This window comes from Syngnathus floridae, chromosome 9 (assembly GCF_059516105.1).
Source record: "Syngnathus floridae isolate MCC-2025c chromosome 9, RoL_Sflo_1.0, whole genome shotgun sequence".
Lineage (NCBI taxonomy): Eukaryota > Metazoa > Chordata > Actinopteri > Syngnathiformes > Syngnathidae > Syngnathus > Syngnathus floridae.
This window is the reverse complement of record NC_142421.1, coordinates 8,019,745-8,042,076: the sequence shown is the minus strand read 5'-3', so window position 1 is coordinate 8,042,076 and position 22,332 is coordinate 8,019,745. Positions and strand designations below refer to the sequence as shown.

Below are 22,332 nucleotides of genomic sequence, written 5' to 3'. Positions count from 1 at the left end.
ACAATTTTGTAGTTATGATTTCTATTTTGTCACTCGTATTTGATGATCGATTTGACAGGCGCGACGCTGGAAAGGTGTCGCGGGTAATACGTCACGCGTACGTCAAAGTCTCGCGACATTTATCATTTTCTTTCCCCCTTTTATTAAACGGTGGAAGGTAGCCCAACGTGTTGTCAACAAACCTTTGCGGCGCTTCTTCCCCCTCAAAATGTCTTTCTGCGACGAAGAATCCTCACATGTCGGCTTGGCGGGTCAAGCAAAGATGGAGCGCTTCCTGTTCAGTGAGAAGTTTAAAGCAGTTCAAAATAAAGAGGGGAGGGAATTCCGTTTGCTAGCTTAACTCCCGGTGCACACGTGGGCTTGGAAATCGCACATGGCTTCTAATGTCAAAGCCGAATATCTGTACGTGATTGTACGAATTGATAAATATTGTGACGCTTTGTGTTATATTACTGTGTGTATTTCGTAGGTTGCGAGCTCTCCTCCAAAGCCCCCTTTTACAGCGTCCAGCCAGATGAGGACGACGATCTGGAGCACTTCATTGAGTTCAGAACGGTACAATAATTACTTAAAAATTACATACATTTTTCGTCCAAATGTTATTTAGTGTTCTTGCGGTCGGTCCTACAGGCATGTCTGGGGGAAGGTGCCCAGGAGGAGAATAATGTGGTGGAAGTGACAGCTATGAACCACCAAGGAAAAACAACTTCAGTGCCTTTTGCTAACCTTCACATCGGTTGTCTGCCAATGGTAATAATAACCAACTTAGTGCTTTTCAAAATTGTGATGCCAATTAACTACTCCGACCAAAAATTCTTGCTCTGCAATTCACTGATTGAATATTCAAGGCTATTCTGTTGAAATAAGTAAAAACAGAGTGCTCATTTCAACTTCATGTAGCACTTTTGTAAGAAATATACAGCAAAGTGCTTTATTCATAACATTCATTATTGTCAAAGATGTAGAATGGTCTTTATTATTAAATGTTTTGTGTCTGTTCTGTCTTCAGGTGAGCTTGGGTGAATTTGAGCTCAAAGCACCAGTGACTGTCCGCCTGAAGGCTGGCTCAGGACCAGTGATCATCAGCGGCCTGCACCTTATTGGTAATGTATTCACAAAATGTCTTTTTCTTTTAAAGCCACTATCAAAAGCAATACAAATGATTTATTTTAATAATTAAATTTGAACATTTATAATTAATTGAACTTAAAGTAAAACAAGTTTATAAAATAAAAGGATTGATATGTTCAAAATATGTGAAATTATTTACAGTATTTCAATGAAGGAAATACAGTCATAATTTTATTCAAAATATTCCATTTGTATAAAATACATTTTGAAATGTACCATGTAAAATTGTTTCTTTAATTTAAAAAAAAAAACAAAACTCTGACCCTTTAATAAGATAAATATTTTAAAAAATCTGACTCTAATGATTTCATTAAAGATGAGTGGTTGAAGCTTCATGAAGAGATTGGGGCTTTTCTTCAAATTGTTCCGAAACATATTCGAAGCATTGGAGCTTCAGCGAAAAGAACTTTAGGAGCTAAGAATTCAAAACAACAACCGTGGCACAAATGAGTGAAACGTTCAGTCACTCTCACAAGCTTAATTTGGTGTTATGAACTCAAAATGACATCAAGCGTCGCTTTCCACTGGTCAGTATCAGTGCCATCAGCACACAGAAAATCCCGCATCATTCAGTAGTTTCACATTTGCAAGTACTGTCTATAATGCAAAGGCCAACTATTCCACTTTCACGTTGCTAATGTGCCAATTGACAACCTGGTCTTGCATTCAGTTTCAGAGGTTGACGAATCAGATTTGGAGGAAGAAGAGGAGGAAGATGAGGACAACATGGAGGAAGAAGACCTCAGCCCTATCAAGCCAGCAAAAAAGAAAAACGAGCAGCAGTAGCTATCATCTCAATCATCTTTTGACCACATTGGCACAGGACTTTCCCAAACACATCAGTTATTTTCCTGAACTCTTGAGCTCTTATTCACAGCACATGACTGAAATGTGGAAGTAAACCATTTTTGCTATTAAATGTCACCTCTTTCCCCCGTGTATATAATAGTGAGACGCCACCATTGATGAGCAGGCATGTATATTGTGGCTGTTTATTACTTCAATCGCAAAGTTTTGTTTGTGTTTCAGGTAGGGATACAAGACCAGTGACTTTCCAGTCACAAACACTTTTTGTAGTTTTAAAATAAATTTTCTTCATAAAATGTTAAACACTCAATATGAAATGATTTGTATTTTTTTTACATTAGTCTACTTATGGCAACATTTAAAGTGGCTTCCTGTTAGAATTCAAATGTTTTGTAGAAAAACAAAATATTGATAAATATTTCTTCCATAGCAATTCAACTATAATATAATGCACATTTTCTTTTACAAGGTAAGTCTGCTTATATTGCTCACTTTTAATGAGGTAAATTGCAAATTCGTGAGGCAAGCTTTTAGTTTGTTGAAACTGCAGTGAAAAGTAACATCGACTATACTGACGATCAATTAATTCAGGTCAAGACGCTCGTCCCGGTCACGTGACATCTTTCCCCAGTCGAACCCGCGAAGCTAGCAAAAATGAGTTAAGAATTTATTTTGAAAAATGCAAAAAAATTGGCGATTCTCTCCCAGTTACATCCGTCGGTTCAAGGTCAAGAAGCTCGTCTCGGTCACGTGACATGTCACCTGTCGAGCCCGCGAAGCAAGCAAAAATGAGCAAGAAACAGATGTTTGGAAAGCTTCTTCGGAAAGGGAAAAAAGCCCAATGAGGAGACTGAAGAAGAAGAGGCTACGATTTTTAAGAAAAGGAAATCTGCATTTTAAAGAAAATTTCTGGAGTCCTACTTAAAATATGGATTTATCGCCACCGGTCAAGCCCACTAGCATAATATGTAATAGCTAATGAAGCCTTCAATTCAACGTAATGGTGAGTTTTATTTTTATGTCGTTTATACTTGTTTTTATGCCAGTCGTATCATTTTATTTCATCGTATTTAAACATTTATTATAAATGTATTATTTATTTAATAAATGTATTTATTTATGTAAAGGCCGGTCCGTGAAAATATTTCTGACACGTAACCGGTCCGTGGCGCAAAAAAGGTTGGGGACCACTGCTTTAAAATATTTAATACCACTCCCTGCTGAAACATAACAATTACATGTTTTCTGAGAGATACGTAATTACGTATTCAGTCCTTAGTTTAATGGTAACACAAAATAGGAAACACATAACCCATTAACTAACTAATTGAACAATCCAACTAATTTAGACAGTATACCAATAACAAGCATCCATATATCCACGTGTGTCTGTGTAATACTGCCCCCAGGTGGTCAAGGCAGGCATCACAATGGTCATCCAATTGAGGCATTGTAACATTATTTTCAATTATTTTGCATATTGTCACTCCTGTATGTTTTTAGTATAATATAGAGACTTGAATTAATTTAGCTGTTCTCTGCATTTAAAAAAAATCAAAATATTTTGTTGTGGGGGACATTAAAAGCGTGATCACAGAATTTAACTCTCAAGGCACAATTGTCAATCTAAAAGTACAAAGGATGAACGTTGGCACAGTTCGTGACCTTCATTAGACCACCATACTATGACACCTCCGTAAATATTGTTTTTTGTTAACACAGACAGGAGGAGCAATACACAAGAGGAATGCGAAGTCACACGTGAACCGTGACAGGTTGATGTCATCACAGTAAATAACCACACTAGCTCCGCCCACTCCTTATATCTTGTACATTGAAGGCCAAAAGGCATCTCCACTCCCCACTCTTGTTGGATTGGAATGAAAAGAGAAGTAAAAGAACATTTTACAGATTATGAATACGTAATGAGGGTCGGGTCGGGTGGCTCCCCCCATCACAGTTGATGAAAGATGGATGAGTGACAGACAAGTAGATGAGAGTACTGAGCCCTCATTACGTCTAGGCTTAGTTCATGAGGGTACTCTGCCCCTCTTCTTCCTGCAGTGATCCCCAGTAAATGATACCTCGGGAGAGAGAATGAGGAGAGGGGGTACATCTCATCAGTTATCCACACTGACTTAACTTGACAAGCAGCTCCAGTAATGAGACAAAGAGGCATGATTCTGCCAAGAGCAGGATGTTGGCAAGAAAGAACGGACGCAAAAAAAAATCTTTTCAAAAGGCAAAGTACAAATAAACAACTTAGATAATGTGTTTGTTTTTTTTTAACCAGGACCATTACTCGCCTCAGAGGTCAATTAAGCCATCAATAACAAAATCAGCCATGCATCTTTTGGCTTCTATGTGTTCTAGACCAACAATGAGATAGCAAGGTTTAATGAGGCACAGTACATACTTGTTTCTGTGAAACAAAAGCTTTGTGTCATATGACGACATACTGGCTAAATAACGGATCTTTAAAGCTAATCCAAAAATAATTAGCTCTCTATTTATGAAGTCTGGAGATGATCGTGTGTTTTGGTAAGATAATAACAGACAAGCAGGCAAGCTAAGGAAGAAAATCCCCTCCACAGTAAAAGTTTATTTGGCATTTCCACTGATTCTGGTTTCTTGTAACTTTTACAAATGTATTAAAATCCTCACAAGCATCCGTCTTCCAGTGTTTTGTTCCAAGCCACATCGACTTTGGAGTGCATAAGAGCTTTCTTGCATGCTTTCAGCAGCTAACAGGAAATGACACAACAAAATAAGAGGATATTATTAGTCTTCTTAGGCACTGATGTCTGGTCAGTTCACTGCGGATTTTCTTTTAAAATATATAACATACCCTCAACTGACTGCATTGATTAGAGACCCAACTGTATTACCCACAATATGATGTCAAGGTGAGTTGACAGTAAAATAAATTACAGCTGTTGAAAGGACCCGAAGAGATTTTCCATAAGTGCCAATCTTGCTTTAAAGTGATGTAATCATGACTAATGGGACCCTTTATTAGGTACACTTGGACAATTAGATCCAGTACAACTGCACTGTATCAAAAGTACTCCCTACTGTACAGCCATTTTGGTACCGTTTTTATCATCATTGGGGTCTTGGGTGAGCTTGGAGCCTATCCCAGCTGACTGGGAGAATGGCAGCAGATGCCCTGAACTGGTCACAAGCCAATCCCAGAGCATTACATTCTTGATGATGATTCTACCATGTTGTTACTTGGTCCCATAATGCTTGCTTGCAGATTGACTGTACAAGCCAAAATAGTCAGGGCCCCTGGAGGCCTGTGAGGCTTCTATCAGTCCTCTCATGGGTAAATGCTGCAAGGGCTGGCTGTCAGGTATGGGGCCATACTCCTGAGAATTAATAGGGGCGAATGAGTCGTGCGTCGGGTAAAGTGGTCGAGCGGTTGCAGGCCGAGAGCACATCAGGACTTTCCTCCCTTCATACACAGCCTGCTGGGACACGCCCCCTCCGCGTAGGTGCGACGAGAAAATGGCTCCCGAGTGTTGGCCCATCACATGATGGTCTGAGGTGTCCAGGAAGTGACTGTGGCCTTGACCGGAATGAGCATTCTGGCCCAGAACGTCAGAGGAGAACATATTTGAGTCCTGGCTGGGTTCAGTCAGGAGAGGCATTTTGTTGGTGTAGAGAAAAGGCGGGGGGTGCTGGGAAGTGGAGTTTTCTGTAGCACTCTCCAGGAAAGCCATGCCATATTTCCTCTTTTTGAGTCCTGAGCGAGCGCCAAGAGAGCTTGATTGTGTCTGGACTACCTCAAGGATAGTCGCGTCATTGATGGGTTCTGGCAATGACAGAAGAGATTTTTTTTTTTCTGGAACATACAGTATACCAGGGATTACTTGCCAATTATGCTCCAAAAAAACAATCCTGCTACCTTCCAGTATTTTGCGCAGATTCTTCTCCTCTGTTGATAGGCCCGAGAAGAAATGATGAGCGCTAATTTGGCCCACGAGGAGTGGTGGGACAGAACTGCTCAGCTGCAAATTGGATCTAAAAGGATCAAAACGGCCATCTTATTTGAAATAAACGCATCCTACCAGATCTTTTGTTGATGCTAAAACAAATAGCAACAAATCTATTTGGTGGTTGAAACAAAATGGAACAGCTTACCTGTCAATTAGTAGTTGGTAAGGTTTTGTGTTCTGGAAAGGAATACACATAAGTCAGTCTGGATAGAAAACCTGCTTGTAAAATTGTTGAGAAAAATGTGACTCATTCACCATAGCAACAGCATAGCCGAAAATATGACGTAACAAGAATTAAATGAAAGAGGTAAGAATGCGATACATGGCGGAAACCAAAAGATAAAACAAAGAAAAGAGTAACTTTCAACACATTTGGAAACAACAGGTTTAGTCAATGTCGTGGTATGACGATAAAAAGATACAATATGATGCAATGTAACAATTCAACAGGATTGGATAGAAGGTAGCTAAAACGCTAAGTGAAAAGTTGAACCACGATTGAAATCATGTTGGCCTTTCAAGTCAAGTCATCAATGCAATCAGATCAGACAGAATACAAGTCAGCGTTGAAGTCCGTACAGTTCTTTTAAGCAAGCTCGTTCTTGATCTTGACTAGAGTTTAAAAACTAAATTAGGATCTGTTGTGGCTTGTCATTGTCTAATGCCAAGAAGCGGTTTGGAAAGACAAAAAAAAAAAAAATGAGATGAACCTTCATAAAGTTGATATTGTCGGCTCTTTGAAAGAAGGCTTGCACTGAGCTCAGAAGTTTTTCCGCTTGCTGCCGTCTCTCGTTGAGCTGCAAAACTTGTTGGGAGTTTTTCCTCCTGTATGTTCTGTATGTTCTCTCTAGCATCTGAATACTTTCGCACTGTTTGGCTTCCAGCATGCTGTGCATCCTCTGGTACTGGTCCCGGACCCGCTCCTTCAGGTCTGAAACGGCATCCTGTGAGCAGGTAGAGCAAGTTGTTTTGATGAAACAAGGCAGATCAATGTGACCCAACTGCAACACAATTATACAACGATACATTTGTTACCGTGTCCTCGCACACCGCTTAAATACTTAAAGTGAAGACTTTGACTAGTGTCTCCATATGCGGCTTCGTGTACCTTCATCAGCGTCTTGTCGGACTCCAGCTTGGTAATGTGCTCATCGATGTTCTGAACACGACCCTCCAATCTGTCTTGTTGCCTCATTAGTGTGGCCTGTTGAGGTGACCAACAGGAGATAGATAAGATAGAGTTGAGTATCTTACAAGGAACCGCAAACTAACCACTTGCTGCTTTAGAAAGGTCATCTGCTAAGATCCGGATTGTGATTTCACTGGAGGGTGCGTACAGATGCGTCAATAGCTGTTTTGATATTGAACTATACCAGGAAATCCTTTTTCCTGGTCATGGTTATCCATTTTTTCATAACCAGTTGTTGCTTGGCAGATCTCAAAGGACACATAAGGTCGCAGTTCCTGCTAACTCTGCTATTCCCTTGTCATTTTGTCATTGAGCGTTCTCCTGCCTCACAAAGCAGAGGACTGAGAAAAGGACTTGCTCTCTTATTTGTAACTTGATTGAATAGGTTGTTACATTGTTTCATTTTTTGACTATGGAACCACACTGAACCGTACTGCCTGCTTGGAAGCTTTTGAGTCAGTCAGCTACCGCCTCCAAAAAAATCCCGAGTGGACAGAGGAAGCAACTGCTGCCAGGCACAACGGCAAACATTCAGCTATGAGAACACAGACAACTGCACAAATCCACCTGACCCCAGCTGTCCACTGTTGGGAACCGTCCTACTTCCTGTGTGCGGAGTACAAAGAGTCCCATAGGGCTTGAACAACTAAATAGAATCCTTCTTGGTTTAGTGCTGCAGATGGAAATCAATGTAAAGTCTCAGGCTGATTGATGACAGAGAGCATGGGGGCACTCTTTTAATGATTGTGCTAGTGCATGGAAAAAAGCCACTTGTGTAGCAAATATAAGAGGGCAACAAAGCCTGCTGGATTATCTCATGTGCATGTGGGGGAGGAGACGCTCACAAGCCCTGCTCTGCTTTCTCCTCTCGCTCGCCACATGCATCGCTTCCGTCGTCGTTGTTTGCGTTGGCCTCTGCCGCAGCGACACACTGTCGTGTCTGTGTCCGGACCGCCGGGGTCCGGGAAGGAAAGTGTCGAATGAAAGCGAGAAACACAAAAAGGAAGCAATAGGGAAGACGGTTTGGAGCAAAAAACGGGAGGGAGAACGAGCACATTCCTGCGGTCTCCAGCGAACGTTGTATCACGGCAACCGGCCTCTTCGGCTGCCCACAATAAGCCACTAGACTCGACTACGACAACACTGCAACTCATCTCGGTGATGACGAGTACTTGGAGTGCACCAAGGACACGACATTCACAAGTCTTTCATTATTTGCAATTTGACAAGCAGGACTCAGGGAAAGGTATTTGTCTTGACGGCATACACAATTTAATCAACCAATTGAAAATTCTGTCATCAAATGTTTATTATCATCCTTCTGAGCCAGTGTTTGTGTATCATAATAAAAAAAAAATTGGAGCAAACCGCACAAGCTAAGTTCGATATGATTTTCAATAGATTCCTCTTATTTGTAGTTCACTATTCACAAATTCAGTTCTTCAATTTTTTTTTGTCAACCTATCCTCTGCAATTTTGTTTCTTCTTGGAACGGATTATTGTCTTTTCCATTCATTTCAATGTAAAGCCATGGCTTAGTGTTTGAAATATGATTGCTTTGCGTTATAAGCGCAATAAAGGAACACCTTGAACTCTTATCTGAAGATACCATATGTGGGATAATTAAATCAATCTATTCCCCAGGCTAGGTTAGAAATAAAAAGTACCAGCAGTAATAATTTACTACTACTTCTCTTTTAAACCATTAAAAACAAAACAATGGTTACGTAAAACGGGTGGCATGCTGAGCGTATTTTACACTGGGGAACATTTTGTACCGCCTAAACTACTATAGAGGGAACTGAGTTAGAACTTGCAGCGAGCGACTCCTTCATGGTGAGTTGGCATCACAAACAAGGAACAGCTCTTTGCGTTGCTAAAGTTTCTTTTTGTCTACTTAAGTGCTTGAAACGGAGCACAGGGTCCACTCTCCAAAGCAGTGTGTGAAAGCTTACCTCTATCTAGATTAAATCCAACAATGTTCACTTCCCTACTGTCCTAGTTAAGCATCCGCATAGCCACCGGTTGCCAGGAAGCTCATGTTAAAACGGAGAGCCTCAGGGTCAATGAACAGAGAGCCTCTTTCACAATCAACAGACAGCTGATGTCAACCAACAGACTGATTCATTGCAGTGTACATACCAGATACCATGGGGGGAGAGAAAAAAAAAAAAATCAGTTTCCTGCTGAGAAAAGCAAGGTGAGGTTGCGTGGGAGGACTTCTCCTCCATCAGTCCCGGGGATGACATTAGTCTTTTATTATTACTCGGCCTTCCTTGTATCTGGCCACTCTCAAAGTCTCCTTTGAGAGCCACTGAGCCAAAGATAACCAAAGATATGAACACAGTCATGTTGGTATTTCCATCTTTGTTTATCCCAAAAGCAACAACACAGCTGCCAAGGGAATCTAAAAGGTTTTCTACTAAAATAGACCACAGCTCCCTCTAGGACAGGGGCGGGGAAGCATTTTCCTATCAAGAACCATTTCAGTTTTTCCCAAAAGTTCCTCTTGGGTTTTATTTGTTTTTAGAATTGCATGGTAGGCCGGATCAAATACTCTGGCGGGCCGTATAAAGCCCAGGGGTCGTAGATTTTCCACGCCTTGCCTTTGGAGGGCTTATTCACGTGTCAGCCATCTATCCGCTCGTATTAAACAACTCTGCGAGCCAAACTTCAAAGATTGTAGAATGTCACTTGTGCGGACAACTTGAACGTGGGAAGAGCCGGCCGGGAGCAGCGAACCCTAGACGGATCTGTTTACCGTTTAGCACATACAGCTGTGAGAGAATAGATGGTGAGTGTGTCTGCATGGATGTGTGGTGAGCAGCTGTGGAAAGGGCTGAACAGACATCTTTTGTCCCAATAATAGCTCTCCACCCCAGCAACAATTTGCACGAAAAAACATCTAATTTGGAGCTCTGTGAACTTTATGAGTGCCTGCGACTTTCTCATCGGGAGCGGGAAAACACATGTCACCCTATACACGAGTCTGACATCAAAACCAATCTGATTCTCAAGCCAAACCCCACTTTAGCTTTTGTAGACTACATCCAAAGATCTAGCCATCTTGTCTTGTATCTCTTTACAGGTTTGACAGTTTGATACATCACTTCTGATGGCTAAGGCGAAAAGGCTCCGAAGCGTGTTCTTTACCTGCATGTGCATGTGCTGTGTGTCGACGTCGCAGACTGTGTGTCTTTGGGCGCTGCAATGGGAGATGCAGCAGAAAGGACACAGAGCCACCTGCTCTTCCTCGCAGTGGAGCAGCCTGTACTCGTCATGGCTGGGACACGTCCAGGCGCTCAGCTCCTCTGCGTCAACCAGAAGGTGCCCCGGCGCCACGCACGGCTGCTGCAGGTGCGTATGCACGTGTATCTGGCAACACGGCTCCTTGCATCGCAGGCACACCTTCCTGACAGGCAGCGGTGGGCCTCGTCTGCACAGGACGCAGTGCAGCGACGTCGGGGACTTCTCCGAGTCCAACACGTTGAACCTCTTGACGATGTTGGCCAGCTTGAAGTTCTTCTCCAGTAACGGCTTGTGCTCGTACTCGTGGTTGCACTCGGGGCAGCGTACTACTCCGCCGTTGTCTTTGGCCCATGCCTCTGAGATGCAGCTTTTGCAGAAGTTGTGCTTACATGGCAGCTGGATTGGCTCCTCAAACACATTCAGGCAGATGGGACACAGAAGCTCCTCCTCAAAACAGTTCCTCCAGCTGGCATCCATGGCTGATCTAAAAATTGAAGGCAAGTATGATAGTTCCTTGAACCCCACTGTTGTACAAGAAAAAAGTAATCTTATGACAAACATACAAAAAAACATTACAACATGCAGAACGCTTAAATTGGCTTTAACTCCAGATACAGTAACTATAGATAGAGTAGAACATCAACAGATTCCAGTAATTCAAATTTAAAGGCATGTCGGTAAGAAACTGCAGAGGTAACTCACAATAAAACAACTGAAAAGAATGAGGATCCAGTAATTGAAACGCTCCCGTCAGTGACAAGTAGTGGCCTCTGGCCACCACGTAGCTCCGCCCCTGTTCAAAGGACACAGCATCACAAAGGACTTTCAAAACAACTGCAAAAAAAAAAAAAAAAAATCCAGAGCATAAGCTACAAACCATAAAAAAAAATCCTAACAAACCAACAAAATCTCTTCCCTCTCCATTCCTACACACGCTTTGATGTGAATCGTAGATGACAGAGCAAAGGGTACGTCATGCTCAGTCTGCTACAAGCTATGTTTGAAGTTTGATGGTTTCAAAATATATATTCAATTAGTCCCTAACAGAACAAATCGAAATGGAAAAAAATGCCAGTAATGCAAATTTATAGGCTGAATGGCAATAACCTATTCCAACAATAGAAAAATATCACACATCTCGTCACAACGCTTCAGTGATGGAAATTTGAAAGCTTGTTGTTCCTTTGGATCAAAACTATAAATGAGATCATATTATTTCAATGTGTATTTCGATATGAATTATAGAGTTGGTGGCGTTTTTTGTTGTTTTTGTTGATCGATATAGCAGTTGCTTATCGAATGAAGGGGGGGGGGGGGTCGGTGTCAATTTGCTCTCGAGCAGAATTGTCACGCTGAGCTACGTTGACGTTTCTAGTTGTTATAATTGTAACGCCACATCTTAGCTTCCTGTCAGCGAACACGAGTGTAGGAATTCTCCGGCGAAAGAAAACCAAAAGCGACGTACCAACTATCAGCTTTCCATGTCCTCCGCACACTCCAGCGCACCTTCACTGCTTCTACGTCGTCCAAGCCCCGCGATGAGAGCCGATCTGCCCCGCTGCCAAGATTTCAGCAGCTCGCCCACCAAAGCGAACTAGCAGCAGCCTTTCCCTTTTGTTTGATCTGTTTCCGAACAAATCCCGTTGTATTCCTCTACGGCGCTTAACTGTTGCGTTCGATCGTCAACTAACCATCAAAGAACACGAAAAGCTCGATGGGGGGGAGAAAAAAAAAAGTCGTTGTAATGGGAGCTCTGTGCGTCCACGCAGACCGACCGGCCCCTCTTGCTAATGTGACCCGTCAGAGTTGATACATACACGGGGATGGGAGGAGCCCCGGGAGGGGGCGGGCGCAGAGGACAGTAGGCTGGGAGTCAGCAGCAATTACATTTATGAGCTGAGGCCCCCTGGGGCCCATGAAATATTGACAATAAATTTAGAAGCACAGCATACAGCGAGCAAATGGTGATTTCAAAATGAACAGAAGCTGGGCATTTTGACGAGGCTAATATCTGCAAATTAGTACTGATTGTCACATACCCACAGCGAGTCCTCAGGGATTTTACATCCAAATAATATTTTAAAGGAACAATTTGTAAAATAAATTGAGTTCCAGCACCCCCATAAGTGGAACTATGAGAGAGAAATAATGTTACCCATTTCAGGTGCAGCAGGTTTGATATCAGCACCAATATTTTTTCTTTCACAGTTGCTCTTACATTGTGATTTTGAATATTGAAAATGTGACAAATTCTATTAAGCATGGGTGTTGCGCTATTTTCGGGAATGTCTGCTGTACGCGCACTTGCTCTTTTTTGTTTTTTTCTTTTTGTGCTCCTCTTAATTATTTATTTATTTATTTATTGTTGTGTTATTTATTCATTATTTATTCGGCACGCTTTTGTTATACTTGTTTACTGTTTGTCTGTTGTGAGCCATGTCTTGTCACCGTGGGATAGGGGGGAACGAAATTTCGGTTTCTTTGTGTGTCTTTGGCATGTGGAGAAATTGACAATAAAGCTGACTTTGACTTTGACTTGAGAACGTGCAAGGAAGGCTAAGATTCAAACTCTCAACCTTAGAACCGTGAGGCAGACATGCACACCAGTGCTGCCATACTAAAATTACAACAGTCTAAATTAAAAGTCATAATTTTGCACAATTGATAAACACTCATGCCTAATATTTTGGCAAGTAGGCACATATACAGGACATGAAACAAATTCAAATAGTGCTTTAATGATTGGTGCACATTTAGCAGGTAAAAAAATACATCAGATGCTCATTTATCAGTGTTCCAGCTTTATTGGTGTATATAGCTAGTGTTTAATGCACTTGGGATTATAATCGGCAAATTCAGTCAAATAAAATGGTAAATAACAAAACCAAGTTATCTACATTTATAGCTCGATTAAAAAAGACTGACAAAAAAAAAAACCAGACGTCATAACATACAGTATGTTGTAACAGCACACATGGTCAGAAAAGGCAATGTGTTAAAATTTGTCTTTTCAGTTTTGGTGTTACTGAGATTCAAATCCAGTCGGTTAACTGAGTCAACATAGCTTTGTGTGTGGTCCTTTTCAATTCGAGGCACTGAGGAGTTTTGCTCACACCCATTGTCAAACTGAAGGTCCAAACGACAAGCCCAAAATCAAAACCTTTTCATCTGGGCTGGCCGCTGGCGATAACACTGAAGAGATTGCCATCTTAAAACAGTATAACAGGCACAATATTACGTAACACAATCAATTGGAAACCTTCCAAACATAATTGACTCAACGTAAACAGGGTGAAGAAACTACAGCTGTATACAGGTTGGACCTAGCAAACTCAGGAAATGTTTCTTTTTCATATATTTAATACGGTCCATGGAGAATTTGATGACAAACGCAATGATTAGAAAAAGGTTCCCCTCTCTCACTATACAAAATCTTGGCATAGGGATTTGTATCTGCTGCATTAGACAGATATAAAAGACAAGAGTTGACTGAGTGACCGTCTGTCTTCACCTTTGGCATAATAAGAGGAAAAATGTCCAGCATTTGATAGATGTCCACATACAGCCAAAAAAAAAAAAAACACACACACACACGTTAAAATGGATCAGTAGATGACTTTTTCTTTGTCTTTACTGTGGCCACTGGAATAAATAGAACACAAGTTATTGCTTGTGATGTCACGACTGCACGGCTAAACTGTGTTAGCGGCGTTAATGTTTTGGACCTGAGATTTTGAGGGGCCCAGATCGACTGACAGTCTTTTGGAGATGGTGTTTCTCTAGTGAGGACACTTCGAGCGTGTGGATGAGCAGGTTTTGCCATTATTGTTGTTTTAGTGATTAAGCATCTCTGGCTCATTGCAGAAGGTTATCAAACACAGAGTCTGGGAGGATGGAGATCTTCAGGTTTTTCTCGGGCCAACTGTACTCTTTTGGTAGTTTTGTCTATTAAAGAGAAAATAAAGGTTAAGTGAGTCAAAACAAAACTGAAGTACAAAATTTCCAACTTGGTCACGTTTACTCACATCCTCACGAGTATTAAGATCGTGCAAATCCCCAAGCATCTGATCCACAAACTCTTCAGTCAACAATATCTACAAAGGGAGCACAGATAGTCTTTCATTAAAATTGATTAAAATGACTACAAGAAACTACTGTGCAAAACAGGGAGGAACGAACCATAATATTCAATATATATTGTACTCTAATGAACCACAATAGTGACACAGTTAAATACAATAATAATAATAATAATAATAATAATCTGCTTTTGTCACACAGGAGCTAATTAAGTGCCTTGGGAAGTACCGCGAAATGGGGGATGGCGACACCTGGACGTTTGTTGTTCATACCTGAAGCCAAGGGCCGTGAGCTGCGTATGGATGCTCCTCAGTAGCGAATGCTCCCTCCACCCCGGTAGACACAAAGGTAATGGCCGTGTCGCCGTTGATACTTTTGAAAGTAAAATGTCGGCCGTGCAGCAAGCGGCCCCTGTGAGACAATTCGTTCAAAGTCTCTTATGCAATTCGGGAAGCAGCGTGAACGAGTGCAAACATGGGAAGGACTACCAGTCACCCTGACATTTCTACCTAACCATTATAGAAAATGCCAAACACGTATCGTTAGGTTTTACCATGTGCTTCTCAAGTGTAAAAACAGCACAAGTGTAAAAACAGTGCTACAAAGCTAATTTTTTAACATGCATAACGTGCAGTACCGTAAACAGAGCGGAAGCAGTGTGCCGGACTCTTGGTTGAATTTCAGATGGACACTTTCCAACTGTCGTGTCCGGACTAACTCGTGCGGGACGATGGTTGTTGAGCTCTCGCTTTCCAAACTGTCCTTTCGACTTCTGAGAAGACAGAAAAGGGAAAGAGGAGTGAGGAAGTGTGACTTGCTTCAATAAAGAGTGAGGAAGTTGCTGTGTGTACAGGAAATGCTTCTATGCAGCTGGGACGCACTATAGAGAGATGTGAGCAAATTTACTGTGCAAAGCAGTGACACCTTGACTTGCGAGTTTACTTTGTTTCATGACTGCGTTCCCAAGTCAAAACAGTTGCACCTCATGTGGTTCTGTTAAATACGCAAAGTAATGTTTGGTGTAGTAATGTCATTGAGAGTGGCAGTACAGTGGAGCCTAATTTGGTTAGCATATGAACTGATTTTTTTTCTTTATTAATATTTTAGAGTTTTTGTATGCTCCATTTTGCTCATTTTGGGGGGAAAATCATGTTGAATATTAATCTTTTTTATTTCGAGGGTTAATTATATTAAAAAAAAAAAACATAACAGTTGTGCCATCATTGCATCATATTTTTAAAATAATTTAATGCGGATCTCACAATTCTATGAAAACTGATATGGAGCCTGACAGAAAAAAAATTCCACCAGTGTGTGTGTACTCACTGAGGTCTGTCGTGTTTCTGGCTGCTGATGGGGGGCAGTGCTGCCTTGGTGTTGAACTCCAAGCCTTTCCTTAAAGTCTCTCTGATCTGTTCCGTGTCTGTTAATACACAAACAGTCAGCGTGGAAGGCTCCCATCGTGCACTACACACATTTCCCAAAAAGCACAAGCACCTTTATCGGAGAGCCTGCGAGGCTGCGAGCCGATGCAAATAGAGCGACTGTCCTCGTCGTCGTCCGGCGGTCGACTCAGGTCATCCCACACGCACTTGGCGCTGACCCCACTCAGGTTGGAGCCTTCCGTTTCAATGCCGTGGTCCACTCTCTCCTGCTTGGATGAGCAAGACAGACGCAATCATCAATGCCTGGCCTGCAGGCTGGATTAGGCACCAAAAGGGGGAACTTCAGACACTTGAGGGTTATATTAATTATGGATGGTTGAATATAGTGTCGCTGACATTTTATTTGCTTTTAGTATTCAGATAGTGTTCCGGATCAAATCCTCTTCCACCTCAAGCCTTGATCAAAAAATGAAAACAGTTCCCTTTGGAAACTACATGTTAGATATTTTCTGGAGAACGTATTAATGTTATTATTCTAATGCTTTTTCTGCAGTTGGTGGCAATTTAGCCTTACTTGTAGATGTGGATCAATGTCAAAAATGGTCTCCCCCCTCCTCATGTCTGTGATCAGCCAGGGACCGCCAGCTCTACATACACAACAGCTGTCTTTAATAGTTTGACAAAAACAGCATTTTTAACACAAAACATTGAGTTTTCTCCACTTAAGCTAAGAAAAAATGAAAATATAACTTTTACTCATTTAAATATACAGAAGTTATTAAACTATTTGTTTCTCAGTTTTCAGTCGAAAATGACCGGTGATAAGCTGCCTTTGAGTTCAACTCACACTCGAAGCCCTCGCATCAGTTCCAAGATGCCTTGGCCGTTCCACTGTTGTGCCGCCTGGAGCTCCTCTGCACAAACGCCCACAATCTGCGGGCCACCATACAACATGTGAGATTGAGGAGCGCTTGATGATAAATCGACGCAACCTATGGTCCACGCACTCTGAAAATCTGATTTTTTTTTCCTGCAAAAGTACATGATCTGCTTTAAATCTATTTCCCACCTTTATTTTATAGAAAACACTCATGACTGTAAATATTTTTTTGCTTATTCTGTGATTTGATTTCTCCCTAATACCGAACAAGCTTAGAAATTGATTTTCCCAGTTAACTACACAGATTTCTTCCCCCTAATAAGCAATGTGAAGGTACGCTATGAAACATTTTGACCCACCTGCAGGAAGCTGACTGTGCCAAAAGGAGTTTGAATGGGATGCATTTGAGGGTCCTCTGTGAGCAACATATGCTGGATGCGAGACTCGCTGTTGTCCAGCGGATTGTGCCATGATATGTGGTCTCCACTGCAGAATGTGTTTTCTGTGGGGACATGTATAGTTGAGTCATAATCAGTCATGTGTATTAGTGTGCATTTGGACCACTGGTGAGGAGCTGCGGGTGTACCACCATCTATCTACACAAAACTGAGTTAACAGCAAACATACAAAGAGGACTGAGAGAACAAAAGTTGACACCTGATGACAAGAAAAGTGCCAATCGACATTAGCATCTGCCTGGGAGGTAGTATGGAGAAAGTTTAGTTTGGCTGTGGGGTAATTGTTTTAGGGGAGGCAGGGGGTGGATCAACATTCGCTGAACTCAGACGCCAGGCCCACCCACGAGCAAATTGATCCCAGCTGGAGGGCTGAGAGATGGGAGGACTGGAGAGAACGGGCTTTTTTCAGAATGGGTCAAAAAGTCCCCTCCAAAATATGGATTTGGGAAAAGTGCTTGCATGCTGGGTGCACATTTCACAATGGGACCACAATATTCAAATTCAACTATACTAGTAAAAGAATATACTACATAGTAGCTTTTTATTTTATATTCTTCTCTTGACGATTAGTATTAATTATGTCTTATGCTCATCAGGGTCGTTCGCGTCTCACCTGATTGGAACACGTAGCGTGCCAAGCCTTGCATGAGTTCAGCAGGCCAGGTGGGCGGGGCCGTCTCCCCCATCTCTCTTTTCAGTCTAAAGGTAAGCTCAAAGCCAAAGCCGCTGGGTTTGTCTATTCCTGTAAATCTGACACAGACACACGTGGTGAGCCACAAAACAGCAGTTGTGTGTGGGTGTTCATGTTTTGTTATATGCATGAGTCTTGTCAGAGGCACAATGCAAATCCAAATGATCATCTTGGGGTTAGATAATGAAGAAAATGCTAATTAGTTTTGAAAACTGGGGAGCAGAGGTCATACGTGTATTTGAACAATAGTCGCCGAGAATACTACTTACTCATGAACCCTGTTGTCTCCATACAAGTCGCTGAGTCCAAAGCTGACATAGTGCCAATGTTCCTGGACGTCTTGAGCTGAACAGCCCGTATTTCGATACATACTGATATAATCTAAAGGGTCTGGACCACCTAACCTGCAACAAAACACAAGAATGATCCATTGAATCATGTCACACACACTACTCGGGGTTTACACTTTACATGCAAAGTGAACCAACACATAATGGCTATGCAACGTGCGGGAACAAACAATGAATGTAGCATTTTTACGTGTTTGATGTGCTGCTTGTTAGGCTTGCGAGAAAGTAGCCGATCAACTAATGTTTAGCTGCAGTGTTAGCTTCGAAGCTAACTTTTACACACGCAACCACAAAGCACAGTTCAAGCTGACTGAACATATAAACGACCAAAGATCAAGTGTGTACCTACCAATACTTGACAATAGCTGTAACTTGGAGCGGGTTTGCCTGATCGGGATAAAGTCGCCGACATTCCCCGTAGATAGCCTGCAGTCCTGGGGGAAACAGTGACGATAGCCCGTGCGCTTGGGCACCGCTGTTAGGCCGTACTTCATCCATGCCCCAGCCTCGAAACGAGTCTTATTAAGCTACAAACCACAACGTAACTGCGACTATTCCAAACGAACAAGCGCTCTTCGGATAATAACGCGTCTACTAAACAATAAAGGATTCACAGTTGCGCCGTTGTGGATTTAATATGCGCTTCGCCCAGATGGGGCCCAGCCTGTTGAGCATCCTCTCCGAAAGCGCTAGCGATTGGTCGCTCATGTGTAGTGACGTCATAGACGGACGTCGCCAATAACCAATAAGAGACAATTGTATTTTGGGGGGTTTATTCATGATTTCAAGCGACAAATATGCATAACATTTAAGTTTTACTGTAAATAATTATGACGAGGTGTTTGTCTAACGCCTTGGAATTTTGCAGTAACTTGGAATAACTATGGGGAAACACAGTTGCCGCTAAGGTACTCTTCCCACACTCCAAAAACACACGTTAGGGTTATTGAATTATCAGATGATTGTCCATACCGTGAATAGTTGTTTGTCATCGCAATTTATGGGATGTGCAGTTTGGGCTGACGCACAGAAACCAGCTCTCAATCCAGGCATGTTTTATTTTTATACAACATTGGGAGTATTTTTGTGCATCTGAAGATGATGCACAGCAATTTATCCCCACAGCTCAAACAACATAGAGTAAATGCAAATGATTCTTTTCATTTTAAAAGAGCACTTTTTTGAAAATGTAAATCAATGGTTGTTGTCTAATTATAATGACATTGACATTTGGGCAATATAAGAATGCAGAAAGGTCGCTTTAAAACAAATCAGGCAGTCAAATAAATGGCGATGACATTGTATCCTTTATTAAAGCATTCCACATAGTTCTAGCACAAAACAGTACCCATGTAGTATGTATGTATTTCCATTCTCGCTGCTCCGTCGTTGTCAGTGCCATGCCAAAAGAACTAAGCCCATAGATGACACCTGAAGATGACACCATCTATGGAATTCAGTTCTCATAGTGGAGCACATGTGCAAATGAAGTCTTCATAATACATAACATTCATTGAAGTTATACGATACAGAGACTGTAGGAAGGTCAGTCGTACAGGTCATTTAACATATGCAAGGTATTAAAACATCAACAATGACATGATAAAAATCACATATTAAACCAATTGACTCACGACAGATTTATGGAAACCAGTGAAACCCTGACTTACTGTATACATCGATGAAATTATCGCTGAAAAACGACAGTAAACAATACATGAAATTGTATTATAGACTTTTTACACTATATTACACAGCTGAACTGTCATTTTTGAATATTCTTTTTCAATAATCTGAATATGAGATGAAAGTGAAACAAGCCTCTACAAAGTCAATGATGGTCACATTGCAGCCTGCTGAGCGTATCTAGATCTTTTCCTTCTTTATTCCTGGAAATGGTTCACTCCTACCGAAAGACGGTTTCTGCCTGATAGACTGATGCAAGCACTGATAGCCCTGGGATGACGTGACTCCAAAGTTACACGCTCAGGGGAAAAAAAACAGCTTCAGGACTGGGGTCAAAATACTATGAGGAAGTTTTTACATTCACAAACAATGGCATGGTTGCTTCTCCCTTCTCCTACATTCATTGATTGGATTGGCTGCAGAGTGATACTGTATAGTTACTGATAAGATAAGAGTCATTCGGAATACTATCTGCAATACAATGGAGGAAAAGCCGCACCTGAGTGTGGCCAGGAAATGACAAATATTCCTTTAGCAGAAGTTGCAAACAACCGGTTCAACAGCCCAAATCCTCAACAAGGATAAAGTTCAAGTTGAGGTGAGTAAATCCCTTTGTATTACCTTCAATGAACTATTTTCTTTCTGCCTGTTTAAAACAAGTCTAGTTTAGTTTAACCTCAATACTTGCCTCTTTTGGTCAAGTGCATCCCCCCATTGTCTTGGATAATCAAAAACCTTATATTTCAGTTCTCGATAGGATCTGCTCCCCCCAAAAAATGTTCATAAGTCTTCTCTGCTGTCTTCTCCGTGTTCCAGTTTAGAGTAGCTACAGTGACTTAACATCCTGCTTCGACCTTAAATACCGTCATGTTTCACATCACCACCCGGCTTACCTCCCTCTAGCCCGCCCTCCTCGCAATCGGTTATTCATGCACTCCCTCTGCTCGGTAAGCTCACCAGTCACTTCCCAGTAAGAAGGAAACAGTGGGAGTCAACAGCACGCCCCCACACTGTGAATCAACACATAATAGTTCTGAGGAAAACCATCTGATGGGCCCTGCCCCCCTGTTCTTATATAGCCAAGAAGGGGAAAGGCTGCGTCTACCGTTGGAGTCAGGAATTCCCCCACAGGCTTGCGTTCAGCTGTCGGCCTGTGACGAGATGATGACGAAGCAGACACACACGCTGACCTGGTGCATGTAGACGGAAACTCGAGACTCGGAAAGTAAAATAGTGGTGTCCCACTGTAAGTGAATGCTAAAATGGCGCCATGGCCTTCAGGGTGCGCTATAAAATTGGGTCACCTTTTTTTGGGAATCACTGATCAGCCGTCAAGTTGCATTTTCTTTTTGAGAGCAGCAGCATACATATTTCACATGATGCAGCTTTATCAATTTGCGCGTCAGCTGTTATTAAAACTAGCTGTGTGGGCGGAAAAACAGTCATGGGAGAAAAATAGATCTTTGCAGGTTTAAGTTGTGGTCCAGAGAACAAAATACTGGTGACGTCAGCTACGGAAAAGTTGAGTTAGATCTACGCAGATCTCTGCTATGGCACAACTCCAGCGGCAACATTATTGCTCAATAGGATAGTGACAAGGAAACAGAATTCAAAGAACATCATTTGGAAATTCTGCCAGCGCCTTTTTCCACAGAATACAGCAAAATGGGGCGTTGCTCAACAGTGTATGCTTTCACACAGCAACACAGCATATGGCAAATATATATGCTAATTCATAAGGACGTCAGCTACAATTGCTTTCAGCACAACAGGGCAAGAAAATGTGTTACTTTACTTCCTGGCATTTCCGACACTACAGCTCCAATAGGCCGAATATTTGTGGCACAGCTTTGTTGTCATGGCTGGTAATACTGAACAGAACCTCCCCAAACGTGTATTACTGTAAGAAGCTTTTAATTTCTTCCTGGGTAATATGAGTGTCACAAGGACACAGGTGAGTAGATCATGAAGCCAAAAAATATTTCCTATTGTCTAGTAACAAGACCAGTCTTGATACATATTTCTGAACAAAAGGCCTGAACAGCTTACCTCACTGCATTTCCTGGATGGCTATTTGCATTCTTCCAGGATGTAGCCAGCATCAGCATGTGTCACATCATGTGGCTTTTAAAAAAAAGCCACACCCATGAAAAGGATTTTTTTACTCTCCCCCAGAAGGACCAGATGACGCAAAGCAGAACCCCTTTTCCAGTCTTACAGAGACCCCACAGAGACAGACCACTGACGTACCGTAACGCCCGAATCCGCTTTCAAGCAACATCCTAGAGCAGCCGGGTAAGTTGCAACTGACATTTTGTGTTGGACTTCAGAAACAAGCCTGGCTTTCATGCTGCTGTTTGAACACGGGGGAAATCACTCGCAAAGGTCACTGAGCCCATTTCCTTTTCTTTCCTCTCAGATCGTC

At 41.9% G+C, this 22,332-nt stretch overlaps 3 protein-coding genes and 1 long non-coding RNA gene across 8 annotated transcripts; 2 read left to right on the top strand and 2 right to left on the bottom strand.

Moving 5' to 3' along the window:
• Positions 1–114: 114 nt before the first annotated feature.
• On the top strand, positions 115–2,248 carry npm3 (nucleophosmin/nucleoplasmin, 3). 2 transcript variants are annotated; one of them, XM_088384942.1, is made up of 5 exons: positions 115–281; positions 470–555; positions 631–750; positions 1,010–1,103; positions 1,802–2,248. In XM_088384942.1, the coding sequence occupies exons 1-5, from the start codon at positions 209–211 to the stop codon at positions 1,915–1,917; spliced, it is 489 nt and encodes a 162-aa protein (XP_088241068.1). In that variant the 5' UTR covers positions 115–208; the 3' UTR covers positions 1,918–2,248. The 2 variants fall into 2 exon arrangements, with proteins under 2 accessions (XP_088241068.1, XP_088241069.1); XM_088384943.1 differs by having other exon boundaries at positions 262–402.
• Positions 2,249–2,713: 465 nt separating this feature from the next.
• Positions 2,714–10,861, top strand: LOC148393300 (uncharacterized). The gene is made up of 2 exons (XR_015860222.1): positions 2,714–2,941; positions 10,217–10,861. It is a non-coding gene; the product is annotated as an uncharacterized LOC148393300 (long non-coding RNA).
• On the bottom strand, positions 4,509–12,185 carry trim8a (tripartite motif containing 8a). Of its 2 annotated transcripts, XM_088384462.1 has the most exons (8): positions 11,843–12,185; positions 11,080–11,170; positions 10,282–10,861; positions 7,048–7,143; positions 6,650–6,883; positions 6,085–6,116; positions 5,849–5,964; positions 4,509–5,755 (listed from the first exon to the last, which is right to left on the bottom strand). In XM_088384462.1, exons 3-8 carry the CDS (start codon positions 10,852–10,854, stop codon positions 5,169–5,171), a joined length of 1,638 nt encoding a protein of 545 aa, XP_088240588.1. In that variant the 5' UTR covers positions 10,855–10,861; positions 11,080–11,170; positions 11,843–12,185; the 3' UTR covers positions 4,509–5,168. The 2 variants fall into 2 exon arrangements, with proteins under 2 accessions (XP_088240588.1, XP_088240589.1); XM_088384463.1 differs by lacking the exon at positions 11,080–11,170.
• A 976-nt stretch (positions 12,186–13,161) lies between these two features.
• On the bottom strand, positions 13,162–18,929 carry sufu (suppressor of fused homolog (Drosophila)). Of its 3 annotated transcripts, XR_015860221.1 has the most exons (13): positions 18,571–18,929; positions 18,141–18,275; positions 17,794–17,930; positions 17,082–17,224; positions 16,690–16,775; positions 16,417–16,489; positions 15,955–16,111; positions 15,784–15,880; positions 15,095–15,229; positions 14,730–14,868; positions 14,403–14,471; positions 14,103–14,322; positions 13,162–14,019 (listed from the first exon to the last, which is right to left on the bottom strand). XR_015860221.1 is itself a non-coding variant. In XM_088384464.1 (12 exons), exons 1-12 carry the CDS (start codon positions 18,717–18,719, stop codon positions 14,233–14,235), a joined length of 1,410 nt encoding a protein of 469 aa, XP_088240590.1. In that variant the 5' UTR covers positions 18,720–18,929; the 3' UTR covers positions 13,162–14,232. The 3 variants fall into 3 exon arrangements, 2 of the variants coding, with proteins under 2 accessions (XP_088240590.1, XP_088240592.1); XM_088384464.1 differs by having other exon boundaries at positions 13,162–14,322; XM_088384466.1 differs by having other exon boundaries at positions 13,162–14,322; positions 15,955–16,108.
• Positions 18,930–22,332: the final 3,403 nt, after the last annotated feature.

Bases quoted from the DNA above. Each gene is read 5' to 3' on its own strand.
- npm3 (XM_088384942.1), top strand. From the start codon at position 209: ATGTCTTTCTGCGACGAAGAATCCTCACATGTCGGCTTGGCGGGTCAA. The intron at 282-469 runs GTGAGAAGTTTA...TGTATTTCGTAG, and splicing joins GATGGAGCGCTTCCTGTTCA to GTTGCGAGCTCTCCTCCAAA. The intron at 556-630 runs GTACAATAATTA...TCGGTCCTACAG, and splicing joins ACTTCATTGAGTTCAGAACG to GCATGTCTGGGGGAAGGTGC.
- trim8a (XM_088384462.1), bottom strand. From the start codon at position 10,854: ATGGATGCCAGCTGGAGGAACTGTTTTGAGGAGGAGCTTCTGTGTCCC. The intron at 7,144-10,281 runs GTAAAGAACACG...TCACCTCAACAG, and splicing joins CACAGCACATGCACATGCAG to GCCACACTAATGAGGCAACA. The intron at 6,117-6,649 runs GTTCATCTCATT...ATTCCTTTCCAG, and splicing joins ACAATATCAACTTTATGAAG to AACACAAAACCTTACCAACT.
- sufu (XM_088384464.1), bottom strand. From the start codon at position 18,719: ATGGATGAAGTACGGCCTAACAGCGGTGCCCAAGCGCACGGGCTATCG. The intron at 16,490-16,689 runs GTGAGTTGAACT...TTGTGTATGTAG, and splicing joins CTGATGCGAGGGCTTCGAGT to AGCTGGCGGTCCCTGGCTGA. The intron at 15,881-15,954 runs GTGCTTGTGCTT...GTGTATTAACAG, and splicing joins TCGCAGGCTCTCCGATAAAG to ACACGGAACAGATCAGAGAG.